This window comes from Bombyx mori, chromosome 17 (genome assembly GCF_030269925.1).
Source record: "Bombyx mori chromosome 17, ASM3026992v2".
Classification (NCBI taxonomy): domain Eukaryota; kingdom Metazoa; phylum Arthropoda; class Insecta; order Lepidoptera; family Bombycidae; genus Bombyx; species Bombyx mori.
Window position 1 is genome coordinate 8,662,368 of NC_085123.1, and position 17,249 is coordinate 8,679,616.

The 17,249-nt window shown below is 37.7% G+C and overlaps 2 protein-coding genes across 2 annotated transcripts; one reads left to right on the forward strand and one right to left on the reverse strand.

Annotated features, from left to right (window-relative positions):
* Positions 1–1,720: 1,720 nt before the first annotated feature.
* On the forward strand, positions 1,721–3,207 carry LOC101736733 (polyglutamylase complex subunit TTLL1). The gene has a single exon (XM_038017043.2). It carries the CDS (start codon positions 1,821–1,823, stop codon positions 3,120–3,122), a length of 1,302 nt encoding a protein of 433 aa, XP_037872971.1. The 5' UTR covers positions 1,721–1,820; the 3' UTR covers positions 3,123–3,207.
* LOC101741739 (polyglutamylase complex subunit TTLL1) lies at positions 3,174–4,629 on the reverse strand. Its single transcript, XM_038017044.2, has one exon. It carries the CDS (start codon positions 4,493–4,495, stop codon positions 3,218–3,220), a length of 1,278 nt encoding a protein of 425 aa, XP_037872972.1. The 5' UTR covers positions 4,496–4,629; the 3' UTR covers positions 3,174–3,217.
* Positions 4,630–17,249: the final 12,620 nt, after the last annotated feature.

The window sequence follows — 17,249 nt, forward strand, 5'->3', positions numbered from 1 at the left end:
ATGTATATTTGTAACGGAATCTTTGAACATGATTTTGACCCCCTTCTAAACGTCGGATTAACTCGAAATTATACTTATTAAGGACCGATGATAACAGACTATTTAAAAAAAAATTGTAAAAATTGAAATTCAACTAAAAAATGAAAAATAAATACCCAATAGTTTAAAAAAACTAACAAAATACGCTTTTATAGAAAATCCAACTAAAAAATAGAAAATAAATTTTAATAAAATTTATTTTATTTTTAAAATGATTTTATTGTAAAAAAGCGTGGAAGGCTTTACAGGATATTATAAAAATAGCCCTTCTACTCATATCTGTTCATAAAATAAAAATATTTATAACTAACTGCTCATACCATTTTTTTTTATTTTTTTTTCGGGTAGAGGGCCGAACCTCCTACGAGGTCCCCGCGCAAAAGGGGCGCGCGGGGTATGTGAGACTCAACGATCTGCATGGTGTTGTGAGCAGACCGCGGGCCCAAGGATTTTAGGACCCACCCACTAAACGACTCCCCTGCACTCTTACACCCGACGTCCGATCCCCTCCGAGGTCAGAACCCGGATGAGGTAGGGGGGCTACCGCGGTCAACACTACAACCAGACGGCGCGGCTCACCCCAAGGACGCCCAGCCGACGGAGCCTTCGAGGTGAATCGAAGGCTCTGAAACGTCGGCCGTCTCGGTACGGCAGCCCGTCGGGCCGCCCAGACGGTGCCGCTGGTGTCCCGGAATACCCCGCTGGACCAGAACCAGCCTGCCGGGTCGGGACGCGATACACCGTCGACCGGTCGCTCTATTCACTCCACGGCAGCGCGCTAGAGTGCTGGTAGCGCGCCGCGCGGCCTCACCCCCTCAGGTCGCCCCTTGACCTTCACCGGGGGGAGACCGCCACCTACAGGGGCCGGGACGTACGGGCGTATTCCCGCCTCCGGCCCCCGGCTCGACGGCGACGGATCGGTGCGGAAAGGGAAGAGCTCTCCCTCTCTCGCTCCGCCGCCTCCTTCTGCGAGATGGTGGACTCGCAGAAGTCGAGCATCGCCTTCCAGGACGCATCGCTGCCGAGCATCGTAGCCACGACGCGCGGCAGCGAGAGGTCCTCTCCAATGACCGCGACGAGGGCGGCACGTTGCTCTGGATTCGACGAGCGCGCCGTATAGTGCCATCGACCGCACCACCCCCATGTAGAGGCGGCGCGCCACCTGATCGGGACCCCCGACGTTTGGAAGCAGCCGGCTCAAAGAGCCAGCCGTCGCCATCAGTCGAGGGCCCAACTTCGCAAAGTGAGCGCGGAAGTTCCACCGACCATCCAGTTCAAGGCCGAGGTACCGAAGACCGGTCACCCCGACCCCGACGCGGACGCCTCCGATCACGAGGTCGGGACCTAGAGGCGGCGCTCGTCCCGGCCCGTGAAACAACAGGGCCTGGGTTTTGTCGAGCGCCACCTCGAGTCCCAGCCGTCGGATCCTTGTGACGACGTGTGCCACGCCTGCGCACGCCAGACGGGCAGACTCCCAACTGCTCATACCATGCACCCCACGCTTTTTTTACAATAAAATTATTTTTTCTTACATTATTTTTAATTCAATTTTTTTTTAATTTTTTTTATATTATATTTTTAGTCGGATTTTCTATAAAAGCGTATTTTGTTAGTTTTTTTAAACTATTAGGTATTTATTGCATTAAATGTAAATAGTGATTATATTCTCTTTGATTTGACTTGATAAGGAATTGACGCGTCGTAAATTTTGACGTTTATCATACTGATTTTTTTTCCTATTTTTGTAGTATCGTTTTATTTTCTACAATGATTTTGATATAATGGCACAAGAAATCAAAAGAATTTCTCCATCCATTCACAGAAAGCCTTCACCGTCAAACATGGAAAAGGGAAAAGTAACTTATTGCACAGATTTGGAGAAATCTGTGATCATCAGCAACTTCGAGCGACGAGGATGGGTCCAGGTAGGCCCAGAAGATGAATGGAATTTTTACTGGTCTTTCACTCAAAACTGCCGCAACATTTTTAGTATCGAAAGTGGGTACAGAATGAACGACAACCAAATGATAAATCACTTCCCTAACCACTACGAGCTGTCTCGTAAAGATTTATTAGTAAAAAATATCAAAAGATACAGAAAAGAACTTGAAAGGGAAGGCAATCCTTTAGCTGAAAAAACGGATTTGGTGCTCCCAAGCGGGCAAGTTGTCTCGCGATATTTACATTTAGATTTTATACCAGTCACTTACGTTTTGCCTGCCGACTACAATATGTTTGTCGAAGAATACAGAAAGTCTCCGCAAAGTACGTGGATCATGAAGCCTTGTGGAAAATCTCAAGGGGCGGGAATTTTCTTGATCAATAAACTTTCCAAACTGAAAAAGTGGTCGCGGGAAGCGAAAACTCCTTTCCATCCTCAACTCAGCAACAAAGAAAGTTATGTAATATCTCGATACATCGACAACCCTCTTTTGATTGGCGGCAAGAAATTTGATCTGAGACTTTATGTACTCGTGACATCGTTTCGACCACTGAAAGCGTATCTGTTTCGACATGGCTTCTGCAGATTTTGTACAGTGAAATATGACACTAGCGTTACTGAACTCGATAACATGTACGTGCATTTAACGAATGTCAGCGTTCAAAAACACGGAGGGGATTACAACAGCTTACACGGCGGGAAAATGAGTATTCAGAATTTTCGCTTTTATTTAGAAGGGACTAGAGGACGGGCTGTTACCGAAAAGCTATTTGCAGACATGCAATGGTTGATTGTTCATTCACTCAAAGCGGTAGCTCCCGTAATGGCCAATGATAGGCATTGCTTCGAATGCTATGGCTACGACATTATAATTGACAATACTCTGAAACCTTGGCTAGTGGAAGTAAACGCTTCGCCATCTCTGCAATCGACGACTCATAATGACAGAATACTAAAGTACAAATTGATTGATAATATTTTCTCAGTTGTCGTGCCCCCTGACGGGATTCCCGATGCTAGATGGAATAAAATACCTACTACCGAAGCGCTTGGAGACTTTGATCTACTAATCGATGAAGACCTTATGGAAAAAGAAGACATGAATACGCGTTTTTGTAAATTTCAACGAGTCAAGCAATAATTCTTTGATTTATATTTAGTTAATATTGTACTGAAAATCAATTAATAAAAATATTTTCAGCTTATTATATTTATATCAAATTTCAGTTTGTGCGTTCATTTACTACAATTTCGTAAGTCTTGTTCGTTTTTGTGCATTAAATCTTCATCTATTAAAATCTGAAAGTCGCCCAAAGCCTCTTCTGTGGGCGTTTTATTCCAACGCGCATCTGGTATTCCATCTGGTGGTAAAACAACAGAGAGTATGTCTTCCATTAATTTGCGTTTTAATATTCTGTCATTTGCCGTTGTGGCAACCATCGACGGTGACGCATTGACTTCTATTAGCCACGGCTTCAATTTGTCATCAATAATGATGTCGTAGCCATAACATTCAAAACAATGACGATCATTCGACATCACTGGTGCCACAGCCTTCAAAGAGTGCACTATTAACCAATCTATTTGCTCAAACAATCGTTCTGTCACTGGTTTGCCTCGCGTTCCTTCTAAATAAAGCTTTAAATTCTTTAGGCCCAACTTTCCTCCGTGTTGGCTGTTATAATCATTCCCATGTTTTTGTACACTTACGTTAGTCAAATGCACGTACATGTTATCGAGCTCAGTAACGCTAGCATCGTATTTCATAGTACAAAATCTGCAAAACCCCCGCCGAAACATATAGGCTTTTAAAGGTCGGAAGGATGTCACAAGAACGTAAATCCGAAAATCGAATTTCTTTCCTCCGATCAAAAGCGGATTATCTATGTATCGTGATATGACAAAAGTGTCTTTACTCGTGAGATGATGCTGCAAATATTTTTTCGATTCCCGTGACCATTTTTTTAGTTTTGACAGTTTGTTTATAAGGAAAATTCCAGCGCCTTGGGATCTGCCGCACGGTTTGATTATCCAAGTTGTTTGTGGAAATTTTCGGTATTCTTCTACGAAAATATTGTAATCTGAGGGTAAAACATACGTCAGGGGAATTAAATCTAAATACGAATATCGGGTGATGACTTGGCCACTGGGGAGTTTCACATCCGCTTTTTCCGCAAGTGGATTGCATTCTCTCGCTAAATCTTTTCTGTATCTCTTTATATTTTTCACGAGTAAATCTTTTCGTACTAATTCGTAATGATTGGGGAAATGATTTGTCAACTGATGATCATTTAGCCTTATTCCGATGTCGGCGTTGAATAAATTTCTCGAGTTCAGCGTATTGGCCCAATAAACGTTCCAGTCGTCTTCTGAAGAAACTCGCTTCCATCCTAGCAGTTCGAAACTGCTTATTACAATTGAATTATCGAAATCAGTACAAAACTTAAGAATTTTAAAACCCGTTGAAGTGTTGCGGCCATTGGTATAAGAAGGTTTTCTAGACTGGGCAGCCATGGGTTGTTTATTGTATATTTTAATGAAATGTAGTTTTCATGTAACTAATTCAATGTAAAAATAAATAAACGCTTTCGCTTCGTGACCACCTCGTTTTCGCAGGTTGACATAAACGATTTCTAAACGCTGTCATTGTCAATGATAATTATCATTCAAAATCAAAAACAATTTTAAAACCATAGACCTTTAAAACTTACTTAATATGACTTATGACTTCTAATGGTACCGCTTCGTACTTTGGACATTCTAGCAAATCATAGACAACTTTTTGCACCACTTTTTTAAAAATTAGATTTTTGCAATTTAGCACATAAATAATTCAGAGCGTACTCGTAGTAAATTATAATAGTAAAATTATTAATTTAGGTAGTTGTTATGCAACGTAATTTTATTCATCTTTAAGTTTGATATTCTAGGTATATACTCATTGCCATCTAACCAAATTATCTTAGATATCCCTTTTTTTACTTATTTACCGATTACTGTCGACAGCTACAGTCGTATAAAAAAGGGCATTCCTTGGGAATAGTAGATTTCCTCTACTTCTTCTTCTTCTTTTCTTTTCTATATCCCTCACAAGGTGTACGCAAATTTTTATGTCGGTCGATTGGGTAGTTGGGTAGTCGTGAAAGCATACAAAGCATAACAAACAAAAAAACTGACAATTCATGCGGAACCTTGAACTAAATGTTACATGTTGTATTTATACCACCATATTTTATGTACTCTAATAATTAACATTAAAACACAATAACTACATTACCCTGAATTTACCTTATTGTTGGTATTATGGATCCAAAATAGAAGCAACCTCACAGATTTCGCTAGGTAGTTTTCTAATTATAATCTAATATCCGGCTGCAATATGTTTTGAGCCCCTATTAGTGACCAATGCTCACCATGAAGGAATCGCATAGAATAAATATATCAAACCTGGTAATGCTGTATATTGAGCACGCAAAAGTAGGTGCAACTATCTGGATTTTTTTACTTTAAAACACGGATGCGTTTCAATTTCAAAGGATCTGCAAGGAAATTTAGACTCTCAGATCCATTTTTTATTTATTTTTTATTGCTTAGATGGGGGGACGAGCTCACAACCCAACTGGAGTTAAGTGGTTACTGGAACCCATAGACATCCACAACGTAAATGCGCCACCCACCTTGAAAATAAGTTCTAAGGTTTTTTTTTTTTTTATTGCTTAGATGTGTGGACGAGCTCACAGCCCACCTGGTGTTAAGTCGTTACTGGAGCCCATAGACATCTACAACGTAAATGCGCCACACACCTTGAGATATAGTTCTAAGGTCTCAGTATAGTCACAACGGCTGCCCCACCCTTCAAACCGAAACGCATTACTGCTTCACGGCAGAAATAGGCGGGGCGGTGGTACCTACCCGTGCGGACTCACAAGAGGTCCTACCACCAGTAAAAGTCTCAAGTGGATGCTTGGATGCAGAGATGGCGATTAAAACCTAGTGTAACTAAGTCAACGCAGGTAACATTCACCCTTCGGAAAGGTGTCTGTTGCCCTGTTTACATGGAAGGTAAAGCTTTACCAAATGCCGACTCTGTCAAATACTTGGGATTACACCTCGACAGAAGATTAACCTGGGCGAACCATATAAAAGCAAAAAAAGAGAAGCGAACTTGCAATTTCTCTCTTTGAATTGGTTACTGGGACGCCAGTCTCCACTATCACTAAGTAACAAACTCCTGGTCTACAAAGCGATCATAAAACCTGTCTGGACTTATGGAATAGAACTGTGGGGTTCCGCTAGCAACTTGAATATCGAGATCTTACAGAGATTTCAGAATATTGCTCTTAGAACTATCTCAAACGCGCATTGGTTTGTAAGAAATAGTGAGATTCACGAATACTTAGAAATGCCGACTGTTCGAGAGGAAGTCAACAAGAACAGCAAGAGATACAAGGAGAGACTAAATGAGCACTCAAATGAATTGGCAAGGTGCCTGCTAGACACAACTGGAGATGTGAACCGTTTAAAAAGATGGCAAATTTTAGACTTAGACCAAAGAAACTAAATCTACTGCTGTACTTGATGACATTTAATGTAATGTCATCCACAACTCGAACCTCTTGGAACGCATCTGATTATGGCTATATAGCCGATTGCAGATAAATATAGAGAAAAAAAAAGGTCTCAAGTATAGTTACAACGGCTGCCCCACCCTTCAAACCGAAACGCATTACTGCTTCACGGCAGAAATAGACAGAGTGGTGGTACCCACCCGCGAGGACTCACAAGAGGTTCTACCACCAGTAATTACGCAAATTATAACTTTGCGGGTTTCATTTTTATTACACGATGTCCACACACACACACATCCATTTAACCTATGCAAAAATTAACCACAATCGCGTTCTAATCTTACGGAGTATATTTTACGTAAAGCCGTGTGGATGTGTCATTATTAACGTTCAATGTACTCGTGTTGTGAATAATTTAATCCACTTTCGGCGGCTCTTGTCGGGCGACGCCGCGCGACTTCAAATATAAACGATGTTATTTTGTCGGGAATCCACGTCGTGTGGTCTCAACCGTTCCCGAAAGTTCTATTTCCCACTTGCATTAAATTACATACGTTTTATCAGTCCTAGTGGTTTTAAGGCAGTCTAGATTGTTTCAGTAGGTGTTAGCCGACTGAGTTTCTCGCTGCATCATCTCAGTGGGTCGCGATTCCGTTCTGATGGTAGATTTTGCCCGAATTCCGGTTATAAGGGGACAGCCACTGGTACTACAAGATCGAGACTTCGACCAAATGTCTCAAGGTGGGTCGTGACATATTATTATGTATTATAATATCTATGGGCTTAACTTATATTTGTGAACACATTTTTTTTAAAATAGATTTTATGTCCTGGTAACTAAGACCTTTAGGTCAAGTCTTGTTTTAATTTATATACTTATTTTGATGAAAAAGGATATTATGGATTGAAATGAAATGAAGATGATTAATTTGAGACATTAATCAACTGAGATAAGATGATAGGGGATGAAATAAAAGATGAAATACTGAGACTTTTTTAGTGGACTTTTTGTAGAATCCCAAGAAGTTAGCGGCTTTGTTTTATTTTCTCATATTTGTGCACTTTCACAGATACAAAATAATTAATAAACCACCGTTATTACACAATCACGAAATAGACAAAATAAAAAAAACACACAACTTCAATTCTCACGTTCCCGCCAAAAAATCCGTGAACTCATCTCAATCAAAACAAACAATTTATTTAGTTTCCTAAAAGTAATTAGTAACATATTTGAATCCTCCATTCCTCTCCACTAACTGGATAAGCGTATGTCTAAAATCACATAATATGGGGAGAATGAAACGGTTTCCCAACAAACTTTGTTCTCAACATTTAATATTCTATAACTAATAAAGTCCGTGAAGCTTCACAAATTTGTAATCCAGTAAATATGTTCACGTTCAGCTGTAGTTACAAATTTGATATTAAATTAGTTTCTATATACGATTTAAAAAACCAACAAAAATCATTTCACTCTTCGTTTTTACTTTTTATTTATTTATTGGAATGGTGTTCATGATTTGTGAAATCAAAACTAAATCCACATAAAAAATACTGGTGGCGGTAGGTCGTTCTGATTTTAATGATGGGTTAGCCGCTATTTGAGACTTAGTTTTTTTTTTATTGCCCTTGTAGGCAGACGAGCATACTGCCCATCTGATGGTGAGTGGTTACCGTCGCCCATGGACTTCAGCAATGCCAGAGGCAGAGCCAAGCCGCTGCCTACCGCTTAATACTCTCTACAAGCCTCGTTTGAAGAAGGACATGTCGTAGCGCTCGGGAAACACCGTGGAGGGGAACTCATTACATAGCCGGATGGTACGTGGCAAAAAAGACCTCTGGAAACGCACTGTGGATGACCGCAGTGGCTCTAGGTAGTATGGATGAACTCTACTCCTGTGGCGGGCGGTGCGATGGTAAAAACGAGATACCGGTATCATCTCGAACAATTCCTCAGAGCACTCCCCATGGAACATACGGTACAAAATACAGAGGGAACCGAAGTCCCTCCGTAGACCCAGAGGTCCCAAAAGATATCACGCCGATCGAGAAGGCCGTGTTTCATGGCGTCAACGTTTACCATTCTGACGTCCTGTGAAAACGACGGGGAGAGATATTCTCACCAACAACCGTCTTGCCTTGACTGCCACCCGCCTATGTAGTTGGTTCGACTTGGAACGAAAATAGATAGGTAGGAAGATCATGTGAGCCAATATAAATTCACAATACCAGCAACTATTCAAAATTAAATAAATCTGGTCATTTAACCGCCTCAAAGTACAATTTGCTCAAACGTTTCAGCATCAAAAATATACACCTTAATACTACATACATACTCTTTAATTCATACTTTCAATCATTCATATTCAAATAACACGAAAAAGCAAAAGTACAACAGGATCTCTAAAAAAAAAACGAACCAGATACACCAAAAAAATCATCGATTATTTGTTTCCATCTGAAAATTTACACTATTAAAAAAACACATTAATTTATATACTCATGTTTTTTATTAAAAACAATTCAATTAGCTGAAGTAAGACTGCAGATATTTCTTTAGTAGTAAAATAACACGAATGCTTTCAATGCAAATAGAGGTAGAAATTGGAGTAGCTTTGATCTCGAGTGTGAAACGAAAGCGCGTCTTCTTAATAAGCGTTATGACATCTCTTTGACGGGGGTTACAAGGGACATGAAAGCAAACTTGTTTACAATATCTTCTCATTCCTTACAAATACTAAACAGAATATTATGGTGATAATTTTTTTTATGAAATTTGTTTCTTAAGCATTTTATCTTTTGTGTACATTTAAAAGTGCTTTGATCGTTTGAAATTTAAAGAGGCATAGTATACTTCATTGCACACCGAAACATAATTAATACCGAAGATAAGTTAACAGGCCAGCTTAATTTTGACAATCGGCGATTTTATCGCTAAAAACAAACTCTTCTCGAGAGTCGTTTTCATCTAGAAAATTTCTGAAATAGATACATGAGGCATATTGCGGTGTGCATTAACAAGACTTAGAGAAATCTATCCAAATATATTAAAGCTTTAAACATTCTTCTCAGTCGTGTCACTCTTGACAGAGTGGTCGTGATCGTCATGTAGTGTTGGAAGGGGCAGACTTGATGCGTCTCACGATGTCGCGCCCTCTCTCCCTGCTCGAGGCCATTCTACTGCACTCATTTAGGGGACCTCCCACTGCAGTTTTAATTTGGTCGGTCCACCGCATTGGTGGCCTCCCGCGCGGTCTTGTACCATCAACGCTTCCCTGTACAACGAGGCGTTCTATGGACCGGCCATCTCGTCGTGAAACGTGTCCGAAGAAATTCACCATTCGAGACTGTACTATACCAAATAGACGCTGCTTGATGCCGAGTTCCTGAAGTATCGAGACATTTGTACGAAAGTCGGTCCACGAAACTCCAAGCATTCTTCTCCAGCACCACATTTCCAGAGCGTCTATTTTCTTCCTTTCCACGTCTCGCACGGTCCACGTCTCAGCAGCGTATAGAAATATAGAGAATATTAGTGTTCTAACGAGCCTGATCTTTGTGGTTTTGGTTATGTTTCTATTTCTCCATACTTTCCTCAGCCCGTCCATCGCCGACCTCGTGACAGCCATGCGCCTTCTGATTTCGTCCATGCATCCACCATTATTTGAGATTAACGCTCCAAGGTATATGTAGGACTGGACCACGTCGCAACCCGCTATTTGAGTCACGTCCGGCGAGTTATTCATAGCGCGATCGACAATCATCACCTTGGTCTTATTGCGGTTAATCCTTAATCCAAACTCAAGGCTCACACGTTCCATCCTCGACAGTAACTCCCCCAAGCATTGCGCATCAGTTGGAAACAAAGTGGTATCATCCGCGTATCGCAAGTTTGCAATTCTATACCCCCCAATTGCTACACCATCTGTCCAGTTCTCCAAAGTGATGCGCATTATGATCTCTGTGTACGCATTGAATAAGAGCGGCGATACAATGCAACCTTGGCGAACCCCAGCATTTGGATGGAAGTTACCAGAGAGAACGTCATCCGCGCGCACCGAGGCCGTACCATTCTCATATAAGCGTCTCAGTAGGTGCACAAGATGTTTCGGTGTCCCCAGATCCAGTAAGGTCTTCCACAAAACAGGCCATTTCACCGAGTCAAACGCTTTGGAGAAGTCAACAAAACAAATGTATGTCGGCCTGTTGAATTCTCTTGCTTTCTCAATTATCTGATTAAGCTTTAAACATAATAATATTATAAAACTAGCGACCCGCCCTCGCTTCGCTTCGGAAACAATAAATTTTATTATTAATAGCAGAGTCCCGCGATGTTACCCGCGGTTATTTTTGTACTGTGGGTGACGCCGCGGGGCGAAGCTAGTCTAAAAAAGTAGCCTTAGTTACTTTTTAGATCATCAGCTATCTATCAGTGAAAGTCTCGTCAAAATCGGTCCAGCCGTTCCAGAGATTAGCCGCAACAAACAGACAGCTAGACAGCCAAAATAAAAAAAAATGTTGTTTTGGTGTATGTACCGTATATATATATTCATATGCACGTAGTAAAAAGTGGTTATTTCAATGTTACAAACAGACACTCCAATTTTATTTATACGTATAAATTATAAAGTAAAATATTTACGTAACAATAAATACACTTCATACTTTATTACTCATATGAACATCGGAATGCTTTTTTTAAATTTAAACATTAGGACAAAAGATGTGCAATTTTTTAGTATTTCAGTCGTGCTCTATAACATAAGTGCCAGTTAATTTCGTTTAGTTTATACTCCGGGTCTTGATTACACAGCATTAATTACTCACTCCCCGGGTGATTGGACCGACTATTCAGTGAAGAGAGTTGACTAACACATTTTATTGTTATAGACTTTAATCGGATTCATATATCGATCTAAGATGCGGTTTTATCGGATAGTAGGTTCTGTTATACGTGATTGGAATTAGGTGAACACGCAAAATAATGATTATTACGTCTCTGTAGTATAGAATAGATTAAAGTGGGAAAAGTATGCAAAAAAAGGAATACTGTGTATTTACGGGAGCCATAGTCTAGAAAAATCTAAGCTGCCACCAATGCTATATTATCTAAGTGGAGTTCGCTATCAACATATGATTCTACATAGTACTTATAAAATAAAAAACCTACAAAATGATACGTAATCACGTGGCTATACGTTTTACATTCCAGTGGCAATTAAAAAGACACTTTATATAAATGTAATGAATGATTGAATGTCAATCTGTCATATGACAATTGATAGTTGTTTAAATAATTTTTCGGTTAATGGACGTTGTGAAATGTGTGTTATAGAATTATTGAAGAAAGGGCATTAAATGTTGTTTCTTGTTGTTTAGAAGAAACGCAATTTCGTCTTTTCTTATTTAAACACCGTAAATACCATTATAAAACAACATTTTTGCTAATATATTGAGAAAATGGAGAAATTAAGATTTGATTTTACAATGAAATCAATGGCGGATGGAAAAACAAACGTCATATGCATAACTTCCATTGCTACACCAAGTGGACAAGTTTTTGGAATTCCAGTCGAATATCAACCCGTAAATCTTCATAAGGTGATCACAACTACTCCTAACTACACCAGAGTAAAAAACTCTTTAGTAAAAAGGCATCAAACGAGGAAAATATGGATAACTGTGACGGAGGAAATTTCAAAAACATATTTGGATGAAGAACAAAATTTGCAATTCAATGATTGTTATTTGGAAGAGATTTCAGAACAACCTGTTAGTTATGAATCGACATCTAGTGATTCTAATCACATGCTTGAAAAACTGTTAGAAAAACTACAAGAACAAAAACAGCAGAAACCAGAAAAACAAAATTTAGGGAAAATTGCAAAGGATTTTATTATAGAAAAATTCAACGGCCGTAATTCAAATGCATTACAGTGGATCAAAGATTTTAATAAAGAATGTGAACGTTTTCAAATAAACGAGGATAAACAAAAAATTGAAATTTTGAAGAACTTCTTAGAAAATGCTAGTGTAGATTGGTACAGTTGTATGCTGATGAAGCTTACAGTACAATCAGAATGGAGCAAATGGGAGAAAATTTTTTGTGAGACATTTGCGAACAAAGGTTGGTCCTCCACTAGATATGCTCTTGCCTTTAAATATCAATCGGGATCCTTACTTGAGTATGCTTTAAAGAAGGAGAAATTATTGTTGGAAGTCAGGAAGACAGTGGATACCGGAACAATTATTGATCTCATAGCATTTGGTTTACCCAATTATGTGGCGGACAAGATTGACAAAGAAACATTACAAAGAACGGAAGACCTTTACAATGAGATAAGAAAATTGGAACATCTGGTGATGAAAAATAAATATGAAAAAAGGAACAGCTCATATATTTTAGATAATAAAGGGAAAAAGATTGACGAAAAGAAACCATGCCCAATCTGTTTAAATGAAAAAAAAAAGGGAAACGGTTCCACCCAGAAGACAGCTGTTGGTTCAAAGAAAAAAATAAAAAAGCTGTGGTAAAAACAGTAAATAATTCAGAATTGGAAATAGAACTGAATGAGAAAAATCCAAAAAACTAGAAATACCACCATTAATAAAAATAAGTTTACAAATAAATGACACTTTGAAGGTTTCTGGAATCTATGACTCTGGATCTAATGTTTCTTTAATTAATGCAAGATTATTGAAAATACAAGAGAAACAGAAGACAAATGATATGCAAGTTGTAAACTTAAAAACTATTAATGGTGAGAAAAAAACGAAAGGTATGGTAACGCTAAAAATAAAAATCTACAATATTGAAAGAAATATGGATATTTTTGTGGTGGATAATGAAAATTTTAACTATGACTTCTTAATTGGTTTGGATTGTATAAAAAAATTCAAATTAATACAAAACTTAACATCATACAATATCCCGAAAAGAAAAGCATAATCTCAAATGAACATTGTTTTAATGAGAATAATGTAACAAATGTCGGAATTCCTGATGTACTAGGTGACAAAAATAAAGAACAAACATTTAAAGAGAGAATAGAAGAGAAAGAGAAGATAGAGATGGAACTATACTCTGAGATAGTAAAAAAGGGTACTACTATAAATACCAACAAATTATGTGAAATTAATTTCAATGAACATGTAAACATTGATGAATTTCAAATGTCTGTAAATCATCTAGATTTATATCAACAATCAAAAATTGAGAAGTTAGTAGATAAATACAAATCTGTTTTTGCTAAGGACAAATATGATGTTGGCTCTGTGCAGGATTATGAAGCCCATATAGACTTGATGGTAGATAAATACTGCTATAAGCGTCCGTACAGATGCACAATTGAAGACAGAACAGAAATTGAAAGTCAAATATCGAAGCTACTACAGAAAAATTTGATAGAAGAATCTTACAGCCCGTTTGCTGCTCCTGTAACTCTAGCATATAAGAAAGAAGATGATAAAAAAACAAGATTATGCATAGATTTCAGAGATTTAAACAAAATAGTAGTTCCACAATCACAACCTTTCCCACTTATAGAGGACTTAATGACCAAAACAGTAAACTGTAAGTATTATTCTACATTAGACATAAACTCAGCATTTTGGTCGATCCCATTGAAAATTCAAGATAGACATAAGACTGCTTTTGTGACACAAGAAGGACATTTTCAATGGACTTGTCTCCCATTTGGCTTAAAGACTGCACCAGCGATTTTCCAAAGAATATTGAGCAATATTATAAGAAAACACAGACTATCTAACTTTGCAGTAAACTTTATTGACGACATCTTAATTTTTTCTAAAACTTTTGAGGAACATATACAACACATATCGAGACTACTGGAAGCAATACAAATGGAAGGGTTTAGACTGAAGTTTTCAAAATGTACATTTGCAAGTCACCATGCTAAATACTTGGGTCATATAATAGAAGACAATTCAGTTAGACCTCTAAAAGATTATTTAACTGCTGTCAAAAGCTTCCCAATTCCAGAAACAAGGAAAAATATACGGCAGTTTTTGGGAAAAGTAAATTTTCATCATAAGTTTGTACCACATAGTGCAATTATCCTCGATCCATTACATAACTTATTAAGGAAAGATGTGAAATTTGTATGGACGGCAGAATGCCAGGAAGCATTTGATAAAATTAGAGCATTGCTTTGCTCAGAACCAATCCTAAAAATATTTGACCCAGATTCACCGATAAGAATTTACACAGATGCTAGTATCAAAGGAGTTGGAGCAGTGTTGAAACAAGACGATGAAAACGGCGTGAGTAAACCGGTTGCTTATTTTTCGAAGAAATTAACAGAAGCACAGAAAAAGAAGAAGGCAATATACTTAGAATGTCTGGCGATAAAAGAAGCAGTCAAATACTGGCAACATTGGCTTATGGGAAAAGAATTTATGGTATACACAGATCATAAACCCCTGGAAAATATGAACATTAAAGCTCGAACTGATGAGGAACTAGGTGATTTAACATATTATCTATCACAATATAATTTTGAAATTAAATACAACCCAGGAAAATCAAATCAAGAAGCGGACTGCTTAAGCCGAAATCCAGTCTTAGAAGCAAATGATAATAACGACGATTTTTTAAAGGTCGTAAATTTAATCAACCTACAAGAAATAAAGAATGACCAGCTAACAAATCCAGACCTACAAAAAGAAAAGAATAAGCACATATTAGAGAATGAAGTTTATTACAAGAAAAATAAAAGAAGAAATAAGATCATACTGTCAGAAAAACTTAGCAAAGCTCTAATAAAAAAAGTCCATGACACGTACTGCCACATTGGAAGAACCCAAATGACAAATAAAATAACACCATTCTTTTCAGCCAAAAATATTACAGCAAACATTAATAAAACGTGTGATGCGTGTGAAACCTGCATTAAAAACAAGTCCAGGAGGAAGTCGAAATATGGTTTAATGTCACATTTGGGACCAGCCACACACCCGTTTGAAATTGTATCCATCGATACTATTGGGGGCTTTGGAGGATCCCGATCAACCAAAAGGTATTTGCATCTTCTAGTGGATCATTTCACACGGTATGCCTATATTTGTACATCAAAAACTCAAGGCTCCAATGATTTCATTAAGCTAATGCAAAAGGTAACAAAAAATTATGACGTTAATATGGTATTATCAGACCAATACCCTGGCATAAATTCAAAAGAATTTAAAGAATTTCTAAGGAATAATAATATCAAAATAGTTTTCACAGCTGTTGATGCGCCTTTTTCGAATGGGCTTAACGAAAGATTAAATCAAACACTAACAAATAAGATAAGATGTAAAATAAACGAAAGCGATAAGAAGACATCTTGGACAACAATTGCACAAGAATGCGTAGAAAAATATAATGAAACAGAACACACAGTTACAAAGTTTGCTCCCAGGTACCTTCTAGAGGGTGAAAATGTGAGTATTCTACCACTACATTTGAAAACAAGTTGTACAACAGAAGATTTGAGAAGAGATCGAAAATTAGCCTTAGGAAACACAATAAAATCTCACAATTATAATAAAAATATATTTGACCAGTACAGAGAAGGGTATAAATTGGAAGAAGGAGATAGTGTTTATGTGGAGAATGGAAATAAACTAAACAGGAAAAAAATGGATGAATTGAGAACAGGGCCATACAAAATACTAAAGAAGATTTCAGAATCGATCTATGAAGTTGACACCGGACACAAAAAAGCAGAATCAAACCTCTACCATATAACAAAGTTGTCTCCAGTGTCTATCTGATATCATAAACAATTGTAAAACCATTCACTGCCTCTTACAATTGTCTTTTCAGCGGGGGAGATGTAATGAATGATTGAATGTCAATCTGTCATATGACAATTGATAGTTGTTTAAATAATTTTTCGGTTAATGGACGTTGTGAAATGTGTGTTATAGAATTATTGAAGAAAGGGCATTAAATGTTGTTTCTTGTTGTTTAGAAGAAACGCAATTTCGTCTTTTCTTATTTAAACACCGTAAATACCATTATATAAATATTTCAAATTTAACACAATATTAATTATATTTAGATTACTAAATTTGACTGAACTATTATTGAAATCAGATTTAGTATATTCTATGTCCGTTCGTGTAAGTAACTATAGGTTTTATTTGGCGTTGCGTGGAATTCCCTAGTACAACAATATATGTAAAATAGGAGGGATTAATTATTTTCCTCCTTAAAGTCTCAAATGTAAGATGTTTCGTAATAACGAAACAATAAAATAAGGAGACATCGAAAGGGGGCTGGCAGGTAACTCAATAAGGACGTTAAGTTGGTTTTGTGATTTGACGGAGATAATCTTCAGGGGCGCTGTACGGAAAATTTACACTCAGTTGGATAAATATATTTGTATCCGTGCGAAAGTATTTTTTTACAATAAAAACCAAAATTAAAACTTATTAAACTTATATAACTACTTATATACTTTATATAACTATAAGTATATAAGTTATATATTACAAAACTCATTAAACTTAAACTTATTTTATACTAGTAAAACTCGATCACGCTCCGCTGTGATTGTCACCCCTGCGGGCCATTTATCTTAAGTTGATAGTAATGAAACACGTGCATTGTCCCTCGAAAAAAAAAAAGCTGCCTGTTTCGCTCTTTAGTCCATAAACACCAGTTACAGATCGGTTGATACATAAATTCC